This window comes from Myotis lucifugus, unplaced genomic scaffold (assembly GCF_000147115.1).
Source record: "Myotis lucifugus unplaced genomic scaffold, Myoluc2.0 scaffold_327, whole genome shotgun sequence".
In the NCBI taxonomy this organism is placed as follows: domain Eukaryota; kingdom Metazoa; phylum Chordata; class Mammalia; order Chiroptera; family Vespertilionidae; genus Myotis; species Myotis lucifugus.
In genome coordinates this window covers 1,036,097-1,061,227 of record NW_005871375.1, presented here as the reverse complement: position 1 = coordinate 1,061,227, position 25,131 = coordinate 1,036,097, and the positions used below count along the sequence as shown (strand labels likewise).

General features: G+C 52.9%; 1 protein-coding gene across 1 annotated transcript in view; it reads left to right on the top strand.

Moving 5' to 3' along the window:
* Nucleotides 1–2,128: 2,128 nt before the first annotated feature.
* CPNE3 (copine 3) overlaps nucleotides 2,129–25,131 on the top strand; it is a 32,519-nt gene continuing 9,516 nt past the window's right edge. The window contains exons 1-12 of the mRNA XM_006100709.3: nucleotides 2,129–2,348; nucleotides 6,538–6,619; nucleotides 7,028–7,167; nucleotides 7,422–7,601; nucleotides 9,456–9,530; nucleotides 10,575–10,646; nucleotides 11,633–11,716; nucleotides 14,185–14,274; nucleotides 18,445–18,543; nucleotides 20,611–20,697; nucleotides 21,005–21,064; nucleotides 22,172–22,305. Coding sequence (XP_006100771.1) covers nucleotides 7,036–7,167; nucleotides 7,422–7,601; nucleotides 9,456–9,530; nucleotides 10,575–10,646; nucleotides 11,633–11,716; nucleotides 14,185–14,274; nucleotides 18,445–18,543; nucleotides 20,611–20,697; nucleotides 21,005–21,064; nucleotides 22,172–22,305 — 1,013 coding nt within the window. The 5' untranslated portion in view covers nucleotides 2,129–2,348; nucleotides 6,538–6,619; nucleotides 7,028–7,035. The remainder of the gene's footprint in view (nucleotides 2,349–6,537; nucleotides 6,620–7,027; nucleotides 7,168–7,421; nucleotides 7,602–9,455; nucleotides 9,531–10,574; nucleotides 10,647–11,632; nucleotides 11,717–14,184; nucleotides 14,275–18,444; nucleotides 18,544–20,610; nucleotides 20,698–21,004; nucleotides 21,065–22,171; nucleotides 22,306–25,131) is intronic.

The following is a 25,131-nucleotide window of genomic DNA, read 5'->3' as shown; positions in this document are numbered from 1 at the left end:
CACACACAGATGTCTCTCTCTGTCTTTCTCTCTCTCTGAAAATCAATGGAAAAATATCCTCGGGTGAGGATTTAAAAAAAAAAAAGAAGACATTAAAATTAGCATAATGGTCAAGATCACCAATATAATTTAGCTGGATAGCATATGAGTAGTTTCCCCATGGAAATAAAAGGAAACACTGCATATTCATTTTGCAAATTATTTTGAAATGTCCTCTTACCAAGCGGATGTATTATGTCTGGTTCCTGTGAAAATTACCAAAGCAACAGTGTGGTAGTAGGTGTTGTCCTCAGGCTCCTTCGGTTTCTGAGGTTAGTGGACCCTGCTCTAGACTCTGGTGACAGCATGTTAAAATAGATCCCTGAACTTGTCCGTCCACTTTTCTTCTATTTAGGGGCCAGGAAGCGTAAATCAAAACAAGTATTTCCCGATGGTGTTGTCACAATAATTTATAAAGTGTCTAAAATTGCCCACCCCGCCTTCAGGACTTCTCGCTTCCTTTCTCTGCTGTATTTTTCTCTTAAGCACTTCCTACCACCTGCATACACTACGTACTCACTGTCTCCTCTGTCTGGTGCCTTGTCCCCCAGAACCGTAGCCAGTGCCTGGCACAACAGGCCATCTGGGAGGGGCTGAGTGCACAGGCAGAACCCCTCAACAGCTCCTGACCAGGAAGTATAAGGGGCTTGCCGAGAGCTGCAAACGCTGAAATGGAGAGCTAAGCAACCAGCCAGGGCCTGTTCTTATCTCTATATATAAAAGGCTGAGTGACCAACCATACATCCGTCCAACCAACTGGCCGGTACATAGGACGCGCACTGGCAACTTAAAAATAGATGTTGACTCATGCATGTGCGATACATATAAAGCTCTTGCTGGCGCCAATTGCACATGTGTGTTTCGATCTGTCATTGTCGATGGTGAATTTGTTTGCTTTTGTTGACATTCTGAAGCTGAAAGAAAGCTGCGTTGGTGTCAATATGTCTAAAGACCAACTATTGGCACAATTTACCTCTGAAGCCAAAAGAAGCCAGCATCGTGGACAGAATGTATCTGAAGACCAACTATTGGCACAATGTACCATTTGAGTGATGATTCCATCGATTCAACGGATGATGCCAAAAAGGGAAATTTTCCCTTAATAGTTTTACTCCTTTGGGAGTGCCATGTCCTAAATTAAAATTGAAAGTAGGTACAATCATCATGCTACTGCGAAATCTTAATAGTAAATGGGGTCTTTGTAATGGTACTAGATTTATTATCAAAAGATTTCGACCTTGCCCTGACCGGTTTGGCTCAGTGGATAGAGCGTTGGCCTGCGGACTCAAGGGTCCCAGGTTCGATTCCGGTCAAGGGCATGTACCTTGGTTGCGGGCACATACCCAGTGGGGAGTGTGCAGGAGGCAGCTGATCAATGTTTCTCTCTCATCGATGTTTCTAACTCTCTATCCCTGTCCCTTCCTCTCTGTAAAAAATCAATAAAATATATTTTAAAAAAAAAAAGATTGCGACCTAACATAATTGAAGCTGAAGTATTAACAGGATCTGCGGAAGGAGAGGTTGTTCTGATTCCAAGAATTGGAATTAAATTAATTCGAAGACAGTTTCCTGTGATGCCAGCATTTGTGATGAGTATTAATAAATCACAAGGACAAACTCTAGACAGACTAGGAATATTCCTACCTGAATATTCCTAGTCTGTCAGACATGGTCAGTTATATGATGCTTTCTCTTGAGTTCGAATAGTGTGTCACATTAAAGTTGTAAATACTTTACCACAAGGGAAATAAGTCAAGCACTCTGAAAGTGTTTTTACTCTTAATGTGGTATTCAGGGAGATATTAGAATAAGTTTAATCAATTTATCAGTCATTGTTTGTATCAGTGCTTTTATATCATGTTTTTGTTGTTTTTATATCATATTTTTGTTTTTATATCATGTCTTTGTTCTTATATAATGTTATTTATTTACTAATCAATTTATATATATTTTTCATATACATTTTACTCATTTTCTTTCATCTCTGACCCTTCTATTATGGAGAAAGGGTGAATAGCGATGTTAAAATATTTCTTCTAATTAATTTCTTGCAGTGTGCACGAATCAGTGCACCGGGCCACTAGTGCATTTATAAACATCTTGCTCAACACAGACACTTTCCTGCGTTGAGAACAAAGCCGTCATAGTTGCTGCAACTTTGAAGTGAGAATTTTCATATCCTTGCTCATCAGGACTAGAGAGAAGCACATAGTGACAAATGCAAAATACTCGTCCTGCTTAAATACATGTGCCTACCGAGAAGAGGAGGGAGGCAGGCGTTAGAGTGGGCAAAGCTGGATAACAGGCAGGTGAGAAGTTCTGCTTTCTGGTCCCGCATCTGGGATGGGAATGAGGAACCCAAGGGACTTCCGTCTCTGAGGTGGACAGGCCTCTCTGTGACACCCAGGCTGCCTGCGGCTCAGCTGGGAGGAACTACAGGAGGCCTTTGATTTTAAAATTGGTCAGCTGAGAAATGCAGCTCTGTTTTTTATTAAGGCAGGCTCTGGCAAAAGATGGTTCGCTGGGGAGATGGGCCCTTGTAGCTGACTTTGCCAGAAGCGTGGTGATAAAGGGAAGCAATACTGATGTCATCATCCGTACCTCACTCGGTGCCCCTCCGGTGAACTCTTCATTCCACAGGCTGGAAAACAGCCATGCCATTTCCGCAATGTATGTGCCTCCGTAGCCCAGGGATCAGAAAAGCTGTGCAACCCTGTCCATGGCAGGGATCAAAAACACATGGGTAGCTTTCTTTTTTTTGTTTTTGTTTTTTTGTTACTCCTCACTCGAGGATATTTTTTCCTTTGATTTTTAGAGAGAGTGGAAGGGAGGGGGAGAGACAGAGAGAGAAACATCGATGTGAGAGAGACACATCAATTGGTTGCTTCCTGCAGGCACCCAGGGCCAGGGATCGAGCCTGCAACCAAGTTACGTGCCCTTGACTGGAATCGAAGCTGGGACCCTTCAGTCCGCAGGCCGACACTAACACTGACCCAAACCGGCCAGGGCGGGCATCGCTTTCTTACTCGTACAGGACAAGCCCAGTGTAAATTCCTGTACCTTAAGCTTTCCACTCGGCCGCCCAGCAGCGCCCCCAGGGAGGCGAGGTGCTGGGGCCTTGCAGATGGGATGTGAGCCCGGCAGGAGGAAACGCTTTCTGTGCCCTGAGTGACCACAGTCTGATGGGCTGTCTTGACCTGCTGTGAGGTCAACACCAACCCTCAGCCCCTGGCATTGGCGGTGGGCACTGACTTCCCTCCCGCCTGTTTTGGGACAGATAACGAGGCACTGTCACTGCTCCCGGGGCTCTCCCCCACCGGCTATGTGGCAGCTCAGATAAGCATGCTCTTCTGAGGGGTTAGAATCAGCACCAGGTTGTGCTCAAGGCTGCCCACCTGGGCAAATGAATTTTGTGTAAATCCCAGAGGTTCTTTTATTAATCTTTCAAGCTCTTCTTAAACAAGGGGAGAAGGTGCTTGTGTCTTAACTATTTAATAAGCCATCCACACCAAGGCGATCGATTCAACATGGAGGGTTAATGAAGTAGTAATGGCTACAGTTCATAGCGTGTGTGATACACGCTGAGCATGCTGCACACCTGCATTGTCGGGTAATTGTAATCCCCTTTTATGGAAATGGAAGTTCAGGTACAGAACCTGGCAAAGCGGACGCACTCCGATAGATAGTGGGAGAGATACGCACGAAGCATAGGGACTCCCCAGTGGCTCCTCTTTCTGCCACACAGCCCACGCCCTTGGTGAGGGGCTGAGCAGCCTGGCTGGTGCTCACTCTCCCCCCAGGAGGTGGCAGGGCGTGGCTGCAGCGAGGGAGGAGCTGTCACTCAAAGTGGACCTGGAGGACCCGGGGTGGGCAGAGGGAGCTGCTGGCCAAGGTCGGCTGGGCAGGTGGGCAGAGCAGGAAGCCCCCGGGGCCAGGGATGTAATGGTGTGAGTAGGGGAGGGTGGCGGTGGGAATACCGTGGGGAGCCCTGCGGAGACCTGAAGTGGGCTGGGCTGTGGGTACAGGCTCTGTACCTCCACATTTGAGAGATATTGGGGGGGGGGGTGGCAGAGTCTCCCGGACAGCTTAACTGAGCAAATCAGAGCACCGGGCCCATGAGGTGGGGGGGCAGGAGGGTGATGATACCCGGCTTCAGGGTTTCGGTGAGGGCCGCCCTGGGCCTAATTCACACGCCAGGCCCTCCAGATATCAGCTCTTCATTTTCAGTTCTTCATTATCATATAATGTTGACGCGGGAAAGTTGGGGTGACTGGGAGCGCTGACATGTTAGGGATTTCTGTTACCTGCATTTCAGAAGCAGGTCTCCACCTCTGTTCCCTGTCTCCGTCCTGCCCGCTTCCTCGCGCCTCTCACCGTCTTTGTCACACTTCCCTTTCTCATAAACCCCAGCGGGAAAGGGTGGTGATTGTGGTCACACTGGCACTGGGTGCCCGCTGCTATCGGAACAGCTCACCTCCTGGCCCGGGCGATGCGAAGACAGGCTAACTTTGGTGCTAACCCTGCATCCTGTTGCTGGAACCAGAGACCTTGCTGGCACTTGTCACTGACCTGACTCCCAGGCGCTCTAGAGCAGATTTGGCACAGAGACGTCTGAGATGAGCGTGTCTTCCCCTTCTCCCGTTTGAGGCCTTGGAGTGGCACCCGTTGCCCACCCACCGAGCCCCTCAGCCTGGCTCTCAGGCCCCTGGCCTCTGGCCCGTCCTGCCCAGGGTGGCTTCCCCACCTGGATGTGCCCTCAGTGCTCACTGAGCGGGCACTGTGCCCCCTGGCATTGGCTCTTCTGTACCGTGCGGTCCCCTCTCACCTGCTCACGATCTTCCAGGCCAGCGCTGCCAGCCTCCCTCGGGTCTCCCTGCTGTCCTGGGCCACGGCACGGTCCCCTGACCTTGGGGTACGGGCACGCCTCCTCGGGGCCTTGCTGCGCACCTCACGGTGCATGTGAGTGGGAAAGCCTGACTTCAGTGAAGGCCTCGCAATTTCCGGTTCACTGCGGCTTCGGGCGGAGGCTTGGGAGGCACTGGGGGTCTGTGCGCGTTGTCCCCCATCAGGAGTGACTCTCCTGGGAGGCACTGGGGGTCTGTGCGCGTTGTCCCCCATCAGGAGTGACTCTCCTGGGAGGCACTGGGGGTCTGTGCGCGTTGTCCCCCATCAGGAGTGACTCTCCTGGGAGGCACTGGGGGTCTGTGCGCGTTGTCCCCCATCAGGAGTGACTCTCCCGGGAGACGGGTGCACCACGCTGCTCTTCACAGGCACCTCTGGAATTACAGCCACAAAGCCTGCCTCCTTGTTCCGTCTCCCAGAATTTAGGGGCCCTCCATGCCAGCACTGACTTCTGACACACACGCACCCCATTTCTTGCTGGAGGCCGGCTGAGTGGGAGGAGGGGATGCAGTCTGTCTCCGCTGTCCCTGCCCTAAGGCCTCCGCTGTCCCTGCCCTGAGGCCTCCGCTGTCCCTGCCCTAAGGCCTCCGCTGTCCTAAGGCCTCCGTTGTCCCTGCCCTGAGGCCTCCGTTGTCCCTGTCCTAAGGCCTCCGCTGTCCCGGCCCTGAGGCCTCCGCTGTCCCTGCCCTGAGGCCTTCGCTGTCCCTGCCCTAAGGCCTCCGCTGTCCTAAGGCCTCCGCTGTCCCGGCCCTGAGGCCTCCGCTGTCCCTGCCCTGAGGCCTCCGCTGTCCCTGCCCTGAGGCCTCCGCTGTCCCTGCCCTGAGGCCTCCGCTGTCCCTGCCCTGAGGCCTCCGTTGTCCCGGCCCTGAGGCCTCCGCTGTCCCTGCCCTGAGGCCTCCGTTGTCCCTGCCCTAAGGCCTCCCCTGTCCTAAGGCCTCTGCTGTCCTTGCCCTGAGGCCTCTGCTGTCCTAAGGCCTCCGCTGTCCTAAGGCCTCCGCTGCCCTAAGGCCTCCGCTGTCCTTGCCCTGAGGCCTCCCCTGTCCTTGCCCTAAGGGCCTCCGCTGTCCCTGGCCCCGGGGCAGCCCAAGCCTCGGAAAGCCAGGCGGGTCCAGGCGGGTCCGGGCGGGCCCTAAACCCGTCGCCTCTGTGTGGGAATCCCGTGCTTCCAGGCAGCAGCCGAGATGGAGAGCCGCCCTGTAATATGGGCGGGGAGGGGGCGCGTATGTGGGTCCTTTTACTCCCCAGGTTTGATTTTTAGCTGAAATTCTTTGAAAATAGAAAATATCTCCTTTAGCATCTTGTTAAATAAACAATTTAAAATTAAGGTTGTAGTTTAATGTGTTTTATTTCATAGCTAAATGCTTCTTGGAGTTTTTCTGAGTGGTAAAATTTATAGTGAAGTGAAAAGACAATACAACTTTTTAAAAAATACATATTTTTATTGATTTCAGAGAGGAAGGGAGAGAGAGATAGAAACATTAATGGTGAGAGAGAATCGGTGATCACTGCCTCCTGCAAGGCCCACACTAGGGACTGAGCCTGCAACCTGGGCATGTGCCCTGACTGGGAATCTAACCGTGACTTTCTGGTTCATAGGTCGATGCTTAACCCCTGACCCACGCCGGCTGGGTGATTAATAAGTCTTGGTCACCGCCTTAGAAACTGCATTTCTGTCCCAGTAAGTGAGCTCTGTCCCAGCGAGAGTCTAAACACGCAGTCCCTCCTGGTCCCTCCTGGTCCCTTCTGGTCCCCCTGCCCCCCCTGATCCCCCCTGGTTCCTGCTGGGCCCCCTGTTCCCGCCTGATCCCCCTGGTCTCTCTGGGCCTCCCTGATCCCCCCTGATCCCTCCTGGGCCCTCCCGGTCGCCCTAATCACCCTGCCCCCCCCCATCCCCCATCCCCCTTGGTCCCTCCTCGTCTCCCTGATCCCTTGGTCCTCCTGATTTCCCCCTGGTCCCCCCTGTCCCCCTCAGTCCCCCCTGGTCCCCCTGGGCTCCCTGCCCCTGGTCCGACAGTGGTCCTGGAGGCTCCGCGCTTCCTGGGAACATGGCTTCTCAAGGCCCCTTTCTCACTGTGGCTTCTCACAGCTCCGGAGATGGCCGCCCAGTGTGTGACGAAGGTGGAGCTGAACGTGTCCTGTGACAATCTCCTGGACAAAGACATCGGGTCCAAGTCGGACCCTTTGTGCGTGTTATTTTTGAACTCGAGCGGACAGCAGTGGTATGAGGTAATGTTAACACTGTACGTGAAAAGCAAGCTGGATTATTGACGACGTGAGGAGTGTAAACATGTCACGAATCATAAAACCATCATCTCTGGTAGTGCAGTTTGGGGGCAGGTCTGTCCTTGACTGGAATCTTTTACACACGGACGGAACTTCCTTAGCTGTCAGGCCCACCCTGGGTTCAGTGTGGCCCATAGAGAGATTGAGATGTTTGTCGCCTTTGATCTGAAGCCACTTTTGTTCTGGGGTCGGCACAGGCGGATCGCACAGAGAGGATCAAGAACTGCCTGAACCCCACCTTCTCCAAGACATTCATTATTGACTACTACTTTGAAGTGGTTCAGAAATTGAGGTTCGGGATTTATGACATCGACAACAAAACCATCGAGCTGAGTGACGACGACTTCCTGGGAGAATGTGAATGCACCCTGGGACAGGTGGGTGTGTCGCTGGGCTGGGCTGGGCTGGATGGCGGCCAGAGAGTTGGGCCTTTACAGAGCTTTTTACATTTTCAATTAGAGTTGACATATTTGTCCTGGTTCGGCGCACAGCAAAGAGTTAGACAGGCATGTGCTCCCCGAGACGCCCGCCCGCCCAGGCGCAGTGTCACAGTGTTGCCGACTGTACTCCCTGTGCTGTGCGTCCATCCCGGAGAGTTGGGCTTTTCACTTGTGCTCATTAGTTTAACGTGACCACCTTGCGGACAGAGCTCACACGCTGGTGTGGTCGGTGAGCGAGGCAGAATCCCTTGCTTTCCTAGGGCAGGGAGCGTGTGTTTGCAAGGCCCGTCAGTCCTCGGAGTCGGGGTGCTCGTCCAACATTTCAGGGGATGAACCCTGCTGCAGCCGCCCGGCGTGCGGGGCCCTGGCTCAGTCCATCGCAGCAACCGCAGCTCCTGCTGGTCCTGCTGGCAGGACTGGCCCCGACGCCCACACCATGCCACCCGGCACGCGGCTCCTCAGCCGGGCTCATCCCTGTAAACCCAGAGTCTGGGGCCTCCTGTGCCCACCGGGTGGGCTGCTCTCTCCTGCCTCTCCCTGAGCCTTCCCCTGTTTATCCTCGTTGCCTAGTTACATCTTCCCCGTGCAGGGCAAGCTTGGTCAGGGGAGGGGTGTGTCTGGGCTCCGAGCAGACTTCCCAGGAGAGTTCCCACCCGTGTGTCTGGATTGGGGATGCCTCCAGGAAGGACTCACGGTCAGTGTTGGGGGATCGCGGCTTTGCTGGTGTCTTGGGCAACATGGAGCTGATCGGTTTTCTAAAACGTTGATAAATAGCATCAAAGGAAAGTTAAAGTTTTTTTTTTTTTAAAAAAGCCAATGTAGCTAACATTAAAATGAATTTGAGAAATTATAGCTGATGGAGAGGACCTAGGTCTACTGTACTACTTTAATCAGTGCTATTTGGTGGGGTTATACGTTAGGGTTGCATGTCAGTGGACACATTGAGTCCCGTTTGCTGAGAGTCCTGAGGCTGGGCCTGCCTTTCAGGGGGTTTCAGCTCAGTGATTTGTGAGAGATGAGGTCCGGCCTCTGTCTCCATCACGTGTGAGAAATTCAAGTTTGAAGGAGTTGAAAAGGGAACTAGTGGGCGGGTGAGGGGGAGGTCACATCTCCTTGGAAATGGTTTCTGTAGGTTTCAAATGTGTGTTTCAGAATCACTACATCCTCATAGGATGGGCTTAAGGTTTCCATTTCTAATGATCCTTTTTTTTTTTAAAGGCATTTTTTAAAAATATATTTTATTGATTTTTTACAGAGAGGAAGGGAGAGGGATAGAGAGTTAGAAACATCCATGAGAGAGAAACATTGATCAGCTGCCTCCTGCACATGTCCTACTGGGGATGTGCCGCAACCAAGGTACATGCCCTTGACTGGAATCGAACCCGGGACCTTTCAGTCCACAGGCTGATGCTCTATCCACTGAGCCAAACCGGTGCTGGCTCTAATGATCCTTTTTATTCATTTTTTTTAAAATATATTTTTATTGATTTCAGAGAGGAAGGGAGAGGGAGAGAGAGATAGAAACATCAATGATGAGAGAGAATCATCGATCGGCTGCCTCCTGCACACCCCCCACTGGGGATTGAGCCCGCAACCCAGGCACGTGCCCCGACCGGGAATCGAACCGTGACCTCTGCTTCATAGGTCGGTGCTCAACCTCTGAGCCACACCGGCCGGGCCTAATGACCTTTGAAATGAAATTTATACTCAACCTCTTTTTCAAAACCGTTCAGTTTAAAGTTGGCCAGAGGAGGTTGAAAAGCGCTCTGTGTCACCTTCTGCTGTTAACAGATCGTGTCCAGTAAGAAGCTGACGCGCCCACTGGTGCTGAGGAACGGCAGGCCCGCGGGGAAGGGCAGCATCACGGTAATGAGACGCTTGTCTTTGCCTCAGAGGTGAAGTGGGGGCACGTGGCCTGGTCATGCCAGCCGGGGGCACCCCTCCTTCCCTGCTGGGGAGCCGTCACGGGACCCGTGTGTGACGTGTCAAAAAAGAAAGAAAACTCACACACAAATCCCTTGGCATTTCTCCGTTGTCCACGGGGTCAGGGCCCCCGTGGTGCTTCCTTCCCCACTTAGACACGACGCCATTGGACGGACCCCGGGCTCCGCGAGGCAGAGGCGTCCTCTCGGGACAGACCCAGTCCAGGACGGCTCCTTCCCGACGGGTCCCACGTGGCACGGCCTCACCTTTAGTGCCCGTCCCCTGCTGCCCGCCCTCCCGCTGGCCCCGGGCCGGTGACTCCGTGCGCCCGCGTCAGAGCCCACAGCACATGGCACCCCGCTCCTCAGGCTCTCCCTCTGGAGCTTGCGTCCCAGCAGCGCCTCCCGGAGCCGTGGTTCTGACTTGAGCTGGGACGGAAGGCGGCTCCCCGAGCCTCGTTGGAGGGCTGCTGCTGTGATACCCTGCGCAGCTGTTTTGCTCCAGTTAAACTTCCTAAAGCACAAGAATGCTCGTCCGCCGAGAGCTGACTCGTGGCACAGAGAGCACTGTCCGTAGTTTGCTTTATTGCTCCTGGGCCTCGGCAGCCTGGGGTTTGTGAGCAGAACAATCAGAGAAATTGTATGAAAAACAGTGATTTCACCTGAGAGTGTTTCCTCGGTGGTTTGCTCCCGAGGCTCAGGGTCCGCGGAGCTTCAGCTGGTGAGCTCCCAGGGCCGTGGCTTTTCATGGGATTGGGAAGATGCTGCTGGGGCAACGGCATCTGAAAGGGAAGGTGCCGCACGCAGGCTTAGCAGGTCTGGGCACATGTCTGAAAGCTTATTGCACATGTATGGAAGCTAAAATGAAAACTCTCAATTGCACCATTTTAGTGAACATTTGTATTGGTACAGAGTTTGTACACTGTTAGGTAACAGGACATCGGTACTTCCTGAGTGTGTCGCTTCTTTCACGTACCTGATCTCGTAGATCTCAGCTGAAGAAATCAAGGATAACAGAGTGGTCCTGTTTGAAATGGAAGCAAGAAAACTGGACAATAAGGTGGGTAGGGATACAGGCCTCCTGTTCGCCTCCCATTGATCCTGTTTGAGGAAGGAGGGATGCAGCTAAGGTGAGCGCCTCCTCGCGCAGCCTGAGCGTTAGTTCCTTCCAGTCCTGCTGTCCTGGGTGTGTGAGTGCCAGTGAGAGTCTCTGTGAGGTCAGTGTGAATATGAATCTGTGTGTCTGTCTGTCTGTGAATGTCTGTGTCTGTGTCTCTATGTATGTGTATCTATGTGTCTGTGAGTGTCTGTGAGTGTATGTTTGTGTGTGTCTCTGTGTGTCTGTGAGGGTCTCTGTGCATTTATGTGTTTGTGTTTGTGAGTATATGTTTGTATGTGTCTGTGAGTGTCTCTGTGTGTGTGTGATTGTGTGTATTGTGTGTGTGTGTTGAGGGTGTGGGAAGGGCAGCTCTGAGCCTGCGGGGTGCTGCGCACTGCATAGATGCTGTGGGGAACTAAGGAAAGGCTGTACTCTGACCTTGAGGGAACTGTGGCTTCTCCACATACTTGCCCCTGCTCCCTGGCTTGTGGGATTGGACACTGAAGGATAAGGTGTGGAGTCACGACTCAGAGCCATCAGCAATTAGATGTGATCTTAGCACACCGGAACCCTCTGTCCATCTTGTCTCTGTCCCTCACGGTTGCCGTGCCTAGTGTTGGGGTGCTGCTTCCACAGAACTCGGCGGTGCTGTGTGAGTGAGCAGTGTTAGTCATGAGACCAGCACCGAGCATGTTCATTGATGATGGTCGTATTGACCACTGTTTTAAAGCATCGTGTGTTTTAAGGAGTAAGGGTGTGCTACGCAGCGTTAGGGCGTTCATCAGAAACGCTCGGTTCTCCTGGGAGACGGGGCGAGTTCGTGCGGAGGGAGAGGGCTTGTGTCCCTGTGGAGCTGTGTGCAGACCCGGACCTGGAGGGCAGGCACGGGTGTTAGCGTGTCACAGGCAGATGGCAACGAGAAGGACGGCTTTCTCCTCTCGACGTAGGACCTGTTTGGCAAGTCAGACCCGTACTTGGAGTTCCACAAGCAGACGTCGGACGGAACCTGGCTCCTGGTGCACCGAACAGAGGTGAGCGTCTGAACGGGAGCGGCAGGGCTGAGGTTTCCTGGGGGATTACGGTAATCTGCATTTTAAAAAAGTTACGTTTCTATAAAAATAGCAATCTGAGTTTGGACATATATAACCAGAGACACAAGGTCAACATGCTTTTTTTCTTTTATTAGTGAAGTTTGTATTTTGAGAAATGTAAAACTCTATAAAGAACACTATAATCTATAAAGAACACTATAATGTATGCCCTGTACATTTTTGTACATTTGGCCTGCACATGTGTGCTCCTTCACTCTCACTCTCTCTCTCTCTCACACACACACAGACACAAACTTGCACATCTGTACACATACATGGGACTTACACATCTGCACACACACATGGACTCGCACACCTACACACGCACGGACCTGCACACTTGCACACACACATAGGAGCGTGCACACCCACACACAGACTGCACACCTAAACACACATGGACTTGCACACCTAAACACACACGCACAGATTCGCACACCTACACATACACACAGAGATACTCACACACCTACACACACAGAGACTTGCACACCTGCACACACACACACACACACGGACTTGCACACACACACACAGACACAGATACATACCTGCATACATACATGGACTCACACACCTGTGTACACACACACACACACACACACACACACACACAGACTCATACACCTGCACATACCCACACACAGATACTCGCACACCTGCACACACACAGGGACTCACACACCTGCACGCAGGTAGTGCCCTCTCACAGAGCCATCCTGGTGAGGGCTGCAGATGTGACTTCACCTTTGAATAGCAGAGCAGGGATTTCTCGAGAATAAGGGTGTTCTCCTACCCAGCCGCACCTTAAGTGTTGGCGTGGTTTATAGCATCGTCTTCAGGTCTCCCCAGCGTCCCGCATGCTGTAAGCATGTTGTTTTGTGTTGTTTTCAATCAAGGCTCACATTTGGCATTTGGCTGTTCTGTTCCCTGTCCATGTAAGACTCTTCCCCCTGCCTCCCTAACCTTCCTGCCGTCGAATCTCTCCAATCCAGCCCAGGATGCCACCACTCGGGAGTCTTCCTGCACAGCCAGGGCCGGCTCGGTTCCCGTTGTGAGGAATAGGTGGCCTGTGGTGCGGCCCTTGGAGGCTGTTCTAGCTCCTACTGACCATCCGTGCCGGAGTCGCCACTTATTACCATTGTATTGAGGTCATACATAGTGGTTATTGTCTACATCTTTCATCGCTTCACACGTATTAGCAGATGCTCCCTCTCACTTCCTCCTTTCTTATTTTCAGTGGCATTGTGGACTCATGGGTGGTTGTAGCACAGTGTGTTCATTTTTATAATTCATTACTGTTCAGATTACAGTGGAACCTCGTTCCTCGAACGTCTCCCATCTCGAACAATTCACTTCTCAGCCCGAGAACCTTTCCTGCTGACACCTGTGCGGTCAGTCGCGTGTCTCTCGGGTGACAAAGGAGAGAACCTGCACATATGAGTCAGTTCCCCACTGTTAACATCTCAAGATCTTGTGCTGTGAATATTTTTTTTATTTTCTTTTGTTGCTGCTTATAATTATTGTTAAATTTTCATTTTTTACTGTACATTTCCTTTTTGTTAAATTTTCATTTTATATCCTTTTTGTTTTTAAAGTGTTTATTTATAGATTAAACAGTACAGTAGACATGTACTGTGTATAAGAAAGGTTAAAACGGGGTCGTTTGGGGGTCTGGAACGGATTAATTCCATTTACACTGTTTCTAATGGGAAAAGATGACGCAGTTTGCAAACAGCCTTCCGGAACAAATTAAGTTTGCGAAGCGAGGTTCCAGGGTGTCTGGATTTGAGGGGCGTGCCTTCAAACGGCTCCTGGCCTCTGACGTGAGCCCAGCGCCTCGCATTTTATGGTGCATCTCAGCTCACCCTGTGCCTGCGCCAGGTCGGGTGACCCGTTTCCCTGAGGCGACCCTCGTCCTCAGGGGGTGGAGGTGTTCACGCACCAAGATCTGAGGGCCCACGTGCTCTTGTGCTGGGCCCTCTCAGTGGACACAGCTGGAGACGGTACATTTGCTTATATCTGCCTACGATGTCTGTACACATTATGAACGTAATACTGTTTCTTTAATTCAGATCCAGCCCGCACGGCTCTTTCTCGGACTTCCTGATTCCATGTCGGAGTCCTGTGTGCCCTGCGTTGGGAACCCTGGTTTCGAAACAGCAGTCTAGTTTCTAAGGGCGCCGTGTAGTGGGGGGAGCCTTCCAGGCGTGCTTCTCCCCGCAGCACGTGTCCCAGACAGTCTGTCACGTCTCTCGGACCAGCTGGGTAATATAGTCCTCACTGGTTGTCAGTGGACAGGTGACTGGCTGGGGAGGTTGTAGCACCACCCGAACCTCAGAAAGGCGGGAGCAAAACGCAATGAACTCAGTGCTTCCTAACTCATCTCTGCATCTCCATCTTTACAGGTTATTAAAAACAACCTGAATCCTGTTTGGAGGCCTTTTAAAATCTCTCTTAACTCCCTGTGCTACGGAGATATGGATAAGACTATTAAGGTAATTTGAAATTATATACACAGACAAACGCGCTTCTTTTATAAACTTCATTGATTGGGTAATTTTAAAGCAAGAAAGCCACGGGACAGGCCTGCGGGATCCGTTTTGCTGGCTCTGGGAACACTGAAACGGGTGTCTGGGAGGTAAAGGGTTTGAAGAATCAACATGTTTGACTGATGGTTCACCCAGTGCTGAATCCAACATTGTGATTTTTATTGTACACTTTATTTTTTAAAATAAAATGTCCAATTTAAATGTTTCTTCCTTTTAAAAGGATCCCTTTGCTCTGCGAATAGGAGCGTTTAGCTCCCTCTGTGCCCTTGGGCGTGTCCTTGGGATAAAAGCAGACGTTCCTTTAACTAGAGCCTGTGCCGTCTCCTGCCCTCAGCCCGGGAGAGTGGCGAGTGTGGCTTCCCCCTCTTGTTTCCGGAGCAAAGCACAGTCACTGAAGACTTGTGGGGGGCTTAGCTGTCGAGGGTCCGAGAGCAGAGCGGCAGCAGGGAGCCACAGCAGGTGTCTCAGAGTTTTTAAACGTTCTTATTTATAACGACTTATCAACTACATACTATTTTAAAGACATTTTTATACTAGAGTCACTTGTTGACAAAAGATTCCAGAGAGAAGCCTTTTCTTGTGTCCTGATGCCAGCAAACTGAGATGGGTTCTTGCTGGTTTTTGTAAGGAATGTGGTGAAAGCAGGAGGGCTGGTGGCCTGGAACAAGCGTGGGACTTAGAATCAGACCACAGTCCTAGTCTTGATTCCGCTCTTTAAGCAGCGAGGGGATCTTGGGCAGGTCATCTGTGGTCTTCACGTGTATAATAGAGAAAATAAGGTCTACACCACAAAAAAGGCTTGAATAGTGAACATGGAAGTCTTACACTGTTAAAGGCGCACAGATGCTGTTAGGGTTGAAAGCCGCTTCATTCCCTAGGTCCATCTATTTGTCCTCAGAGGAGAATTTTCTGATGAATTCCACTATGAGTGTGTGCCGTCCCAGCAGCAGTGAAATGCAGGTTAGGGGGTGGGGGAGGGGGACCAGCTTTCCTCTCCCCTCAGAGTCTTCCTCCTGGTCTAACACTCAAATAGACACAAGACAAATTAGCAAGAGGAACTGGCCAGACTTAATGACGCCCTAACGTAGGGGAGTGCCCCCTGCATCAGAGTCAGAGCCACAGAGGGAACCCAGGTCTAGAAGACACTCTGAGCAGGTTAGCAAGCCTGAGGCCCCTGGGGGCTCAGAGGCATTGCACGGAGCGCGTGGGGAGAGGTAGTCTGCCCTGCGGAACGGACAGGTGCTCTGACTTCCGGTGATGACTCTCATCGTGGGTAAGGCTCCTAATTTAAATTCTTCTAGACAGTTAAGGGGGAGCGGAAGTCTCTCTTGAGCCCCAGGTCTCAGTCCTCTTTAGCTCACAATAATCACATACTACTGAGGCAAGTACAGAACAAAATAAATAGTAGAAAAATAGCTTTAAAAATAACTTTTCAGAGCATATAAGACCTTGCTCCCTGGCATAGACCCTCCGGAAAGCACATACAAACGCCTGTAACTTTTCAGTGTTATACTAAATCTAGAGCTTTTGCTTTTCACACTAAAAGTAGTAAGTTGAAGCTTCATTCGATCTGAGAAGCAAGAGAGGCTGTAAAAAAACATGCCTAAATCAAAACTACCTAATTGTGTGTAATAATAGTTAACAATGAAACAACGTTTGTAAACTTTTCCTGCACACAGTGGCTTGTGCTTGGCTGTTTGTGTGTAGTAATATGTTAACAATAAAACCATGTTTTTAAACTTCCTGCACACAGTGGCTTGCGCACAGGGCACTTATATTGTTGTAAGTAAACTGATTTTCTGAGCTCACCCTGATGAATGCCTTCCATTCTTAAAAGTTTGTTTTAATGACACAGACGTGCTCTGCCACATCGTCACTGTCTGTGTTTCTCTGTGACATCAGAAAGCCATGCATCTGTGCTTCTCCTGGGGTTTGGCATTGCTTAGAGGTGTGGGAGGGGTCAGCAGAGGGTGGAGCTGGCGGCAGCAGCTTCTCTGCTGCAGTGTGGATGTGCAGTGTGGTCCCTCCAGCATGGATTATCTTTTCCATAACATCCAGTGAATGGAAAATGACCATGCATGCTGCCCTGCCTCACCCGGGAATGCCTAGTGGATGTGCTGTGGTGTGGTGTGTATTCTCACATGCATACACGTGCACGGGTGTGTTCTCACACACATGTGGGTGCTCACATGCATACATGTGTACATGTGTATGCTCACATACACGTGCGTGCTCTCACGCGCATACATGTGCACCCACGTGCATACATGTGCACAGGTTTGGGCGTTCACGTGCATACATGTGCACAGGTGTGTGGCATGTGCACTCACACATATACATGTACACAGGTGTATGTATGCATGTTTCATTTCTACAAGCACCACTGATACTGTTGTTTAAAGTGGACCATAGTCCTAGTTTTTGAATTCTTGAGAAATTAACTGACACAGTCATTATATCATGTTCCCCCAAACTGTATCTGAACCCATGGCAGCATTTAAATGTCATGTTTTTCTTTAGCACCAAACATTTGCCTGCAATGGGGCAATGTAGTGAGCTACCAGAAATTACAGTTGGAAACTGTTTTTACATTCCCTGAAGTTTCAGGCAGATTAAACATTCGCTCTTCATAAGCTCTGTTTAAATAAAATCTTGGCATTATCAAAGCTTGATTTTGCCTTAGGTATAAATTGTAGTTTCCTGAATGCAAATCTAAAATGTAAATTCTGTTGTCTGTCATAGAAAAACAAAACTATTTAAATGGAATTACTAAATTGTTAAGATTGTTTTTAACTTCATGTTAATTTTAGTCCAACTAGAAAACAATTGTTAAGATAATTCATTTTCTCCCCCCTGACACTTGAGAGTCCCACAGAGGGTTTGGGTTTAAGCTGCGCGTCACATGTACAGGGCAGGAGTCGAGTTGTCTGGCTTGTCTGCGAGCAAAGAGCTCCCACCAGCGGACACTCCTGAGTCCCTGGGAATTGCGGTTCTGGACCTTGTTTGTGTTTATTAGTTGATCAGCGTTTTGTCTTCCTGGGTAAAATGGGAATAAAGTAAGGGACGCAAGACTTCCTGTTCTCATCGCGCCTGGCTCACTCCTGGAGCCGAGAAGGAACAGTGCGTCTGCGGGTGAGACGCTAGCTCCTGAAGAGAAGGGAGCGGGCAGCGCTGCGGGCACCTTGCTCCTGTGATGGGCTGCGGGGGTGGCAGCAGGTGGCACGGCGGCTGGGCCTCAGTCACGGCTCCTTTAACTGTTCAGCGCCACACACGACGTTGTCGTCCGTCCAGAGCCATTTAATCCTCCGCCTGCTCACCAGCCTGGGAGCCACTGGGTGCAGCACACGCGCGTTTGCAGAACGAGAGGCTGCTTTGCAGGGACAGAGCTGGAGAAGACGGTGCTTCGTCGGGGCTCACCCCTCAGTCTCGCTGCAGTGCCAGGCGCTCCGGTGACTCTGTCCTCCGCTCCTCCGTCCTCCTGGCACCGAGCTGCGTGGACCAGCTCAGCTCTGCCCTCGGCTGGGAGACAGCAAGCACGGAGCGAGCCGACCTGAGCCGGACCTCGCCTGCCCGCATGGCACAGGGATCTCCCGGGGCCCAGCGCTTCCCCCAGAAGGCTCCTCCTCGTCGGAGCTGTGGTCTTAGAGCGCTGTGGTCTTAAGAGCGCTGCGCTCTGGCTTCGTGTCTAACGCTGGCGCAGGCCTCGCCCCGGTGGCAGGGCACTCGCCGTGTCCGTAACTACATCATCTAATCATTGCACAGACACCGGCCCCTCCTTCAGCCTTCAGCTGCCTCTGTGGTTACAGCTGAAGTGGACAAGTGGACGAGGCGCCGGCCAGGGACCGGTGGGGAATGGAAGCTGCTCAGTGGAGGCTGAGCCGTCTGTGTTCACCTGTCTGCCTGGGCTCCGGCCAGGAGCCATCTGCAGTGGCGAGGGTTCGGAGGGGCCAGCGATTCCCGCCAGGAAGCAGTTCCTGCCTTTTGGGGAGCTGCCTGTCGGGGAGCTGCGCCTGAACAGTGCACTTACTGGAATGCAAGGGCACTCCGGGTCAGCCCGCGTTGCAGCAGCCCTGGGTCACAGTCCGCCGGCCTGACCTCTGTCTGTGCTGATTCTAGGTGGAGTGCTACGACTATGACAGCGACGGCTCCCACGACCTCATCGGGACGTTCCAGGCCACCATGACGCAGCTGAAGGAGGCCTCCCGGAGCTCGCCCGTGAGTCGTCCTCTTGTCCGGGTTCGCCCTTGGCACAGCACACAGACCAGGGTTCGCTCTGGGCTACAGGGTGCTCGGTGACCGGGTGGTGAGTAATCATGACCCGGGATCCAGGCTTGCGGTGTGAGTTTACATGGACACTCAGAGGCTTGGTCTTCTTGGCTACAGGCAGCATCCGTGGTTTGATGGAAACCCTTTGTTCTGAGCGTGTGGCATGTCCTTGGTCACGGTAATCAGTGCCTGCAGCAGGGCTGACGCCTGGTTGAACTGTGCGCTCTTACTGCCCCCTCCGTCCTTCCTGGTGGCCTCACCCAGGGGAGGGACGAAGCGTGGTGATGGGACTTCAAGTTAGGGAATCGTAGCTAATGACTACATGAAACCGAGGGGCCGTTTGGTTTAACCAATTGGGTTTTAAACAAACAAGAGGGGCTGGAGTTTCCGGGGGCCCTGTGGGCCTTGTGTGCCCCGCTCCTGGTCACAGCCCCTCCTCGCAGCCGACGGAGGCGCCCTGGGATGGAGGAGGCTCTCCAACCCTCTGCGGTTTAAATGCAAACACTGACTTGGTGTTGAGCTGACAGGCTTTGGATTAAAGCAGCAGCAGAATTCAGTGGCAAAGGCAGATATTCTACGTCGAGATTGTTTTCTGAGGCAGAGCTAACGGAAGACAATAGGAACCCGACCACTGGAAATACAGCCGCCGGCTCAGCGGGAGGGCTGGTGGTGGTTCGTGGTTTCCGCTGTGTGCAGAGCAGTGAGTGCCTGCTCTTAGAAGACGGCGGGTGACAGTGCCCTGGGCGCCCTGGACGCCTCCTGCAGTTTCCCTGAGCCCTGACTGACGATGGACCAGGCTTCCTGTTCCCGGGCTCGGCTTGCTCAGTCCTGCTCGTCAGAGGCAGGGCCGTCTTGTCGTCTGCTCTTGGTGCCTGGCGGCACGAGGACGCCAGGGGTGCGGCCTTTGCCGTGAGAGTTGGTGTAGAGCCTTCTGCATCTGAAACGCTCGGATGAGTGTTCACAATGGTGATGGAGACTCGGGCAGGACCCGGGGCCCTCAGAAGGTTAGCAGGGTTTTCTTTTACTTCATTTGTCAACTGTATCTTTTCACGCTTGGTTCTTAGAAAATCCGTAACGGCTGGTGGGCACAGAGTCGCTTTCTAAAAACTAGAGAGCTGGCTCGTCAGATGCACCGAGTCCCTTTGCTGTAGCGTTAGGAGCAGCAGTGAGAATCGAAGGTGTCACTCAGAGGTCGTTACTCCTTCGCTGTGAAAAAAAGAATGAATGAAGCAAGTGAGAGCACTATGAAGTATGTAGGGCAGTTTTGTGTGGGTGCAGATCGGAGAGGACCAGGCGGCGACTGACACCACGGAGAGGAGGGCGGGGCGGGGGGGGGGGGACCGGCGGGGAGGGAGAGGCAGTGCCCTGAGGCGCGTTGGGCCCGTTTCCAACGCGTTCCCCGTAGGAGGGGTGCTGTATTTCACACAGGATGGGGCTTCACCTCTCTGTTCTGATGGTAGGTTTTTTCTTCTTTTGTAAGCAGCATATTTTTGTTCTCTCCGAGGGTAAAGACTGGGAGTTATATTTACTTCCTTTGTTGTAAAGAAGAAAGATTATTGCTTAGAGAATTTGCCAAGAAATTTATACTTATGAGCTATTTTAAAAGGTACACTTTTATTTTGTGAATATATTTTATTGATTTTTACAGAGAGGAAGGGAAAGGAATAGAGAGTTCGAAACATAGATGAGAGAGAAACATCGATCAGCTGCCTCCTGCACACTCCCTATTGGGGATGTGCCCACAACCAAGGTACATGCCCTTGACTGGAATCGAACCTTGGACCCTTGAGTCCGCAGGCCGAGGCTCTATCCACTGAGCCAAACCGGTTAGGGCAAAAGGTACACTCTTAGGAACGTCAGTGATGACTGTTTGAGTTACCTAGTTATTACGTCATCGCCTCAGAGTGGTGCTGGCAGTAGACCGCCGTCAGCGGGGGTTTGATTCCAGGAGGAAGTCGTCATTTACAGCCCACTGGGCTTTCTGACGCACTGGTGACACGCACTGTCCCCCCACAGGTGGAGTTTGAGTGCATCAACGAGAAGAAGAGACAGAAGAAGAAAGGCTACAAGAACTCTGGCGTCGTCAGCGTGAAGCAGTGTGAGGTCCGTGACCTGACTGCCTCTCGGGCAGTGCTCACACCCCGCTCCCTGTCGGTGTGGGAGTCACACACGTGTGCACGGGGGCAGCTGGAATCCCCCGCTCCCTGTCGGTGTGGGAGTCACTCACACGTGCACGGGGGCAGCTGGAATCCCCCGCTCCCTGTCGGTGTGGGGGTCACACACGTGTGCACGGGGGCAGCTGGAATCCCCCGCTCCCTGTCAGTGTGGGGGTCACACATGCGTGCACGGGGGCTGCGGAATTCCTCTCTCCCTGTTGGTGTGGGGATCACACGCGTGCCTCTGCTTTCAGGTCATGGTGGAGTGCACCTTCCTGGACTACATCATGGGCGGATGCCAGCTGAACTTCACCGTGAGTAACTGGGAGCTCCACTTCCCCTTGGCAGTGCCTTGCTCCTCTGCAGAGCTGACGCGGCAAAGTGCATGCCTGTGTGGTCTGACCCAGCGCTCTGGGTATGCACAGCTGTCCTGTCAGTAGATCTGTCCCTTCTCCCAGAAAGCTGGTTACCCCATAGCAACTCGAGCAGTAGAAAGCATCAGTCAAGCCAACGTAGAAAGCAAGGCCTGTATCTACAGTCCCGGAGCACTCCCGGTGCAGTCCCGGTGCAGTCCCAGTGTAGTCCTGGAGCAGTCACAGTGCAGTAGTGGTGCAGTCCCGGTGCAGTCCCCGTGCAGTCCCGGTGCAGTCCCGGTGCAGTCCCATTGCAGTCCCGGTGCAGTCCAGGTGCAGTCCCGGTGCAGTCCAGGTTCAGTCCCATTGCAGTCGCGGTGCAGTCGCAGTGCAGTCCCGGTGCAGTCCCGGTGCAGTCCCATTGCAGTCGCGGTGCAGTCGCAGTGCAGTCGCGGTGCAGTCGCAGTGCAGTCCCGGTGCAGTCCCATTGCAGTCGCGGTGCAGTCGCAGTGCAGTCCCGGTGCAGTCCCGGTGCAGTCCCAGTGCAGTCCAGGTGCAGTCCCGGTGCATTCACGGTGCAGTCCCCGTGCAGTCCGGGTGCAGTCCCGGTGCAGTCCAGGTGCAGTCCTGGTGCAGTCCCGGTGCAGTCCAGGTGCAGTCCCGGTGCAGTCCCGGTGCAGTCCCATTGCAGTCCCGGTGCAGTCCCGGTGCAGTCCAGGTGCAGTCCCGGTGCAGTCCAGGTGCAGTCCCCGTGCAGTCCCATTGCAGTCCCGGTGCAGTCCCGGTGCAGTCCAGGTGCAGCCCTTGGGCAGTCCTGGTGTAGTGCAAGCATGTCAAACTCGCGGCCGGCGGGCCACATGCCTCGTTTGACATGTTTGGCAGTGATTCACGTTTAAGTGTCTGGCAGACAGAACACAGGCTGTCTGGGCTGGGGCCTGGGTGACTGTTGGGACACTCCTGTGGTCCCGGGTGTTGAGAGGACAGGGGGCGGGCTGCGGGCGAGGACCTGTCTTCTGCCGCCCTCCCCGCACCAGTGCAGACGCCCTGCTTCTTGATTGTCACCTGCAGGTGGGGGTGGACTTCACTGGCTCCAATGGGGACCCGCGGTCCCCCGACTCCCTTCATTACATCAGCCCCAACGGTGTGAACGAGTACCTGACCGCCATCTGGTCCGTGGGGGTGGTCGTTCAAGACTACGACGCGTGAGTATCGCCCGTGTCCTCACCCCGGAGGTGTGTGTCTCCTGCGTGTTCTCTGATTGTGCGGGACAGGCTGCTGAAATGTCTCGTCTGACCTTGTCTTTCTCCTTGGGGCAATGTCAGTGTTGACTTTGACCTCTGACCCCACTCTGCAGGTGCTTGTTGAGAGCCACCGGCTGTGGCGGCCCCGGTTTCCGGGGGTTACTCAGGGAAAGGCGTCGGAGGGGCTGAAGTCCAGGCGGCACAGCCTCAAACACGCAGACACTGGTTCTAACACAGCTGTTCCTGGGCAGCCGTAAAGTCTTCTTCTTAACGTGACTTTGAACAAGTGTCCACGGATAACGTGACCCAATTGCTGTAAAATATTTTGAACAAATTCTCAATGGGTGGATTTAAATAGGTCCTTCTGGAGGTTTGCTAAGCAACGGGAAAAACGTGCATTCGTTCTGTTAGGGCCGGTATAAAATGTCACCTGTTCCTTGACAGTAAAGCTCTCACTTGTTGATGGAGCTTTTATTAACCTGTCATGGTGTTTATGGAGATGGCTCTTTCAGGCAAATGCAAGCAAACCAGAAGCAAAGGTGGCTACAGCAGAACCCGTAGCAACAGAAAAAGAGTGCTTATAGAACACTTTTTACACAATCCAAAGTGGAAATGTAACCGGGACCTGTGACTAACAGAGTGTCAGAGTATCTCCATTGAAAATGACTGGACGTAAACTGATGTCAGTCACAAGTCCTAATGGGGCCCAGTACAGAGTGAGACCTTAGCAGGCCGGCCTCAGGCACGGCCAAGGGCAGTAAGGAAGGACTCACCTGTGGGAAGGAGTCTTAGGCGGTTCTTGGGTTGGAGCGGAGACTGCGGCCCATCGAGGTAGAGGGGACTGAGCCTGTGCAGGGCTTTACCTGCTTTTATTGTCCAACAAGAATTGCATGTAAATGAGCTGGCTTTGCAATAGAATGAAACTAAAGAACAGGAAGGGGAAATAAAGACACCGTAGTAATAGTGGGTCCAGCTGTGCCGTGTGGACGCGCTAAGGCACTTTCTACAGGATGTTCACCTGATTGGGCCTCGCGGGAGGGACGGAAGGGCTGTCGCCTGGCTGCCCCTGGGGCCGGGCCCTCTCGGGGAGCTCTGCTCCTTCCCCTGACACAGGCACTCGGGAAGTCCTGGCAAAGCCGCGCTGGTCCTGAGCTGAAGGAAGGGGCGGTTCTTTGTGAGTTCAACAAACCCAGGCCGAGCTTGGGCAGCACTGACCCCCATGGAGGAGAAACATCGTTAGGATATTAGTAACGCAACCAAGATTATAGGCACAAATTCAGAAAAAACATCAAAAATTATATGGTGACTCTGATACCGGTGTTACAGTGGAAAGTCTGCATTGAAGGTGCCTTTAGGGAGCATTAACTCACCAGAGTTGGCTCAGAGCACAGGGCGGAACGGGCAGCGTGCCTCACAGAGGCCACTCTCGGCACCTCCAGCCCCTGTCCCCTCTGTCCCCAGGTCCCTCCATCCCCTGGTCCCTCCGTCCCCTGGTCCCTCTGTCCCCTGTCCCCTCTGTCCCCTGGTCCCTCCATCCCCTCGTCCCTCCGTCCCCTGGTCCCTCCGTCCCCTGTCCCCTCTGTCCCCTGGTCCCTCCATCCCCTGTCCCCTCCAGCCCCTGGCCCCTCCGTCCCTTGGTCCCTCCGTCCCCAGGTCCCTCCAGCCCCTGGCCCCTCCATCCCCTGGTCCCTCCGTCCCCTGGCCCCTCCAGCCCCTGGTCCCTCCGTCCCCTGGTCCCTCCGTCCCCTCCAGCCCCTGTCCCCTCTGTCCCTCCAGCCCCTGTCCACTCTGTCCCCTCCAGCCTCTGGCCCCTCCAGCTCCTGGCCCCTGGCCCCTCCGGCAGACCTAGAGGACGTGTTCACACCTGAGTGCCACAGGAGGGAGAGAGACCTCAGGAAGTGGTTAGATACAACATAAAATAAAGATCAGCGATTTCTCACTAACCAGCAATAGCTGACTCAAGAAGTTGTGGATAAAAGACCACATTCAGAATGGAATAAAAAGTGAGAATGAAACTACAAAATTGTACTGAGGGATAAAGAGGGAAATTTATTTAAATGGAAAAATATGCCAGGATTCTAGATAGACAGATGTCATAATGATGTAAGATATAAAAATGTCTTCCTAAATTAATTGATTTTAATAAAAAATTCAACAGAATCCTGACAAAATAATTTTAAAATTTTCCAGAAGGAAAAGAGACTCAGAATAGCCGAGGGGTTTTCCAGAGGAAGGAGCTCCCCGGGGAGTTGGTCCTAGCGGGTGGTGGGGCGTCCACAGGCCCGGGCGCTACGACCGGATGAGAGCGTGACCCGGAGCAGAGCAGGAGTCTGGAAACAGCCCGGTGTGTGGGCTCAGCCTGGGACAGAGGTGCTCAAGGTGGGACTGAGCTCAGTGAGGCCCGCTCTGTATTCATTACAGACAAAACAGAAACGGACCCCCCAACACAGGGGTGTGGGCCAAGTGGAGGTCTGCTCCCTGTGGTGCTTGTGGGGGGCACGTGTCTCAGACAGACGGGCAGCTCTGCCTGCCTCAACCCACAGCATCCCCTGAGCTGGGCAGCGTCCCCCCTGGCCTGGGCAGCGCCCCCCCCCGAGCCGGGCAGCATCCCCCTGAGCTGGGGAGCGCCCCCCCTGGGGGGGGCAGGGACCCCCCACAAGGGGTGAATCATGTTCACTTTGTGAGGATACCGCCCGGGGGTCAGCACAAAGAAAGTAACTGTATTAAAGGGCCGCAGCATGAGGGATGGTGAGAACCACTGCCTTAGATTGTCAAAAAAAAATACGA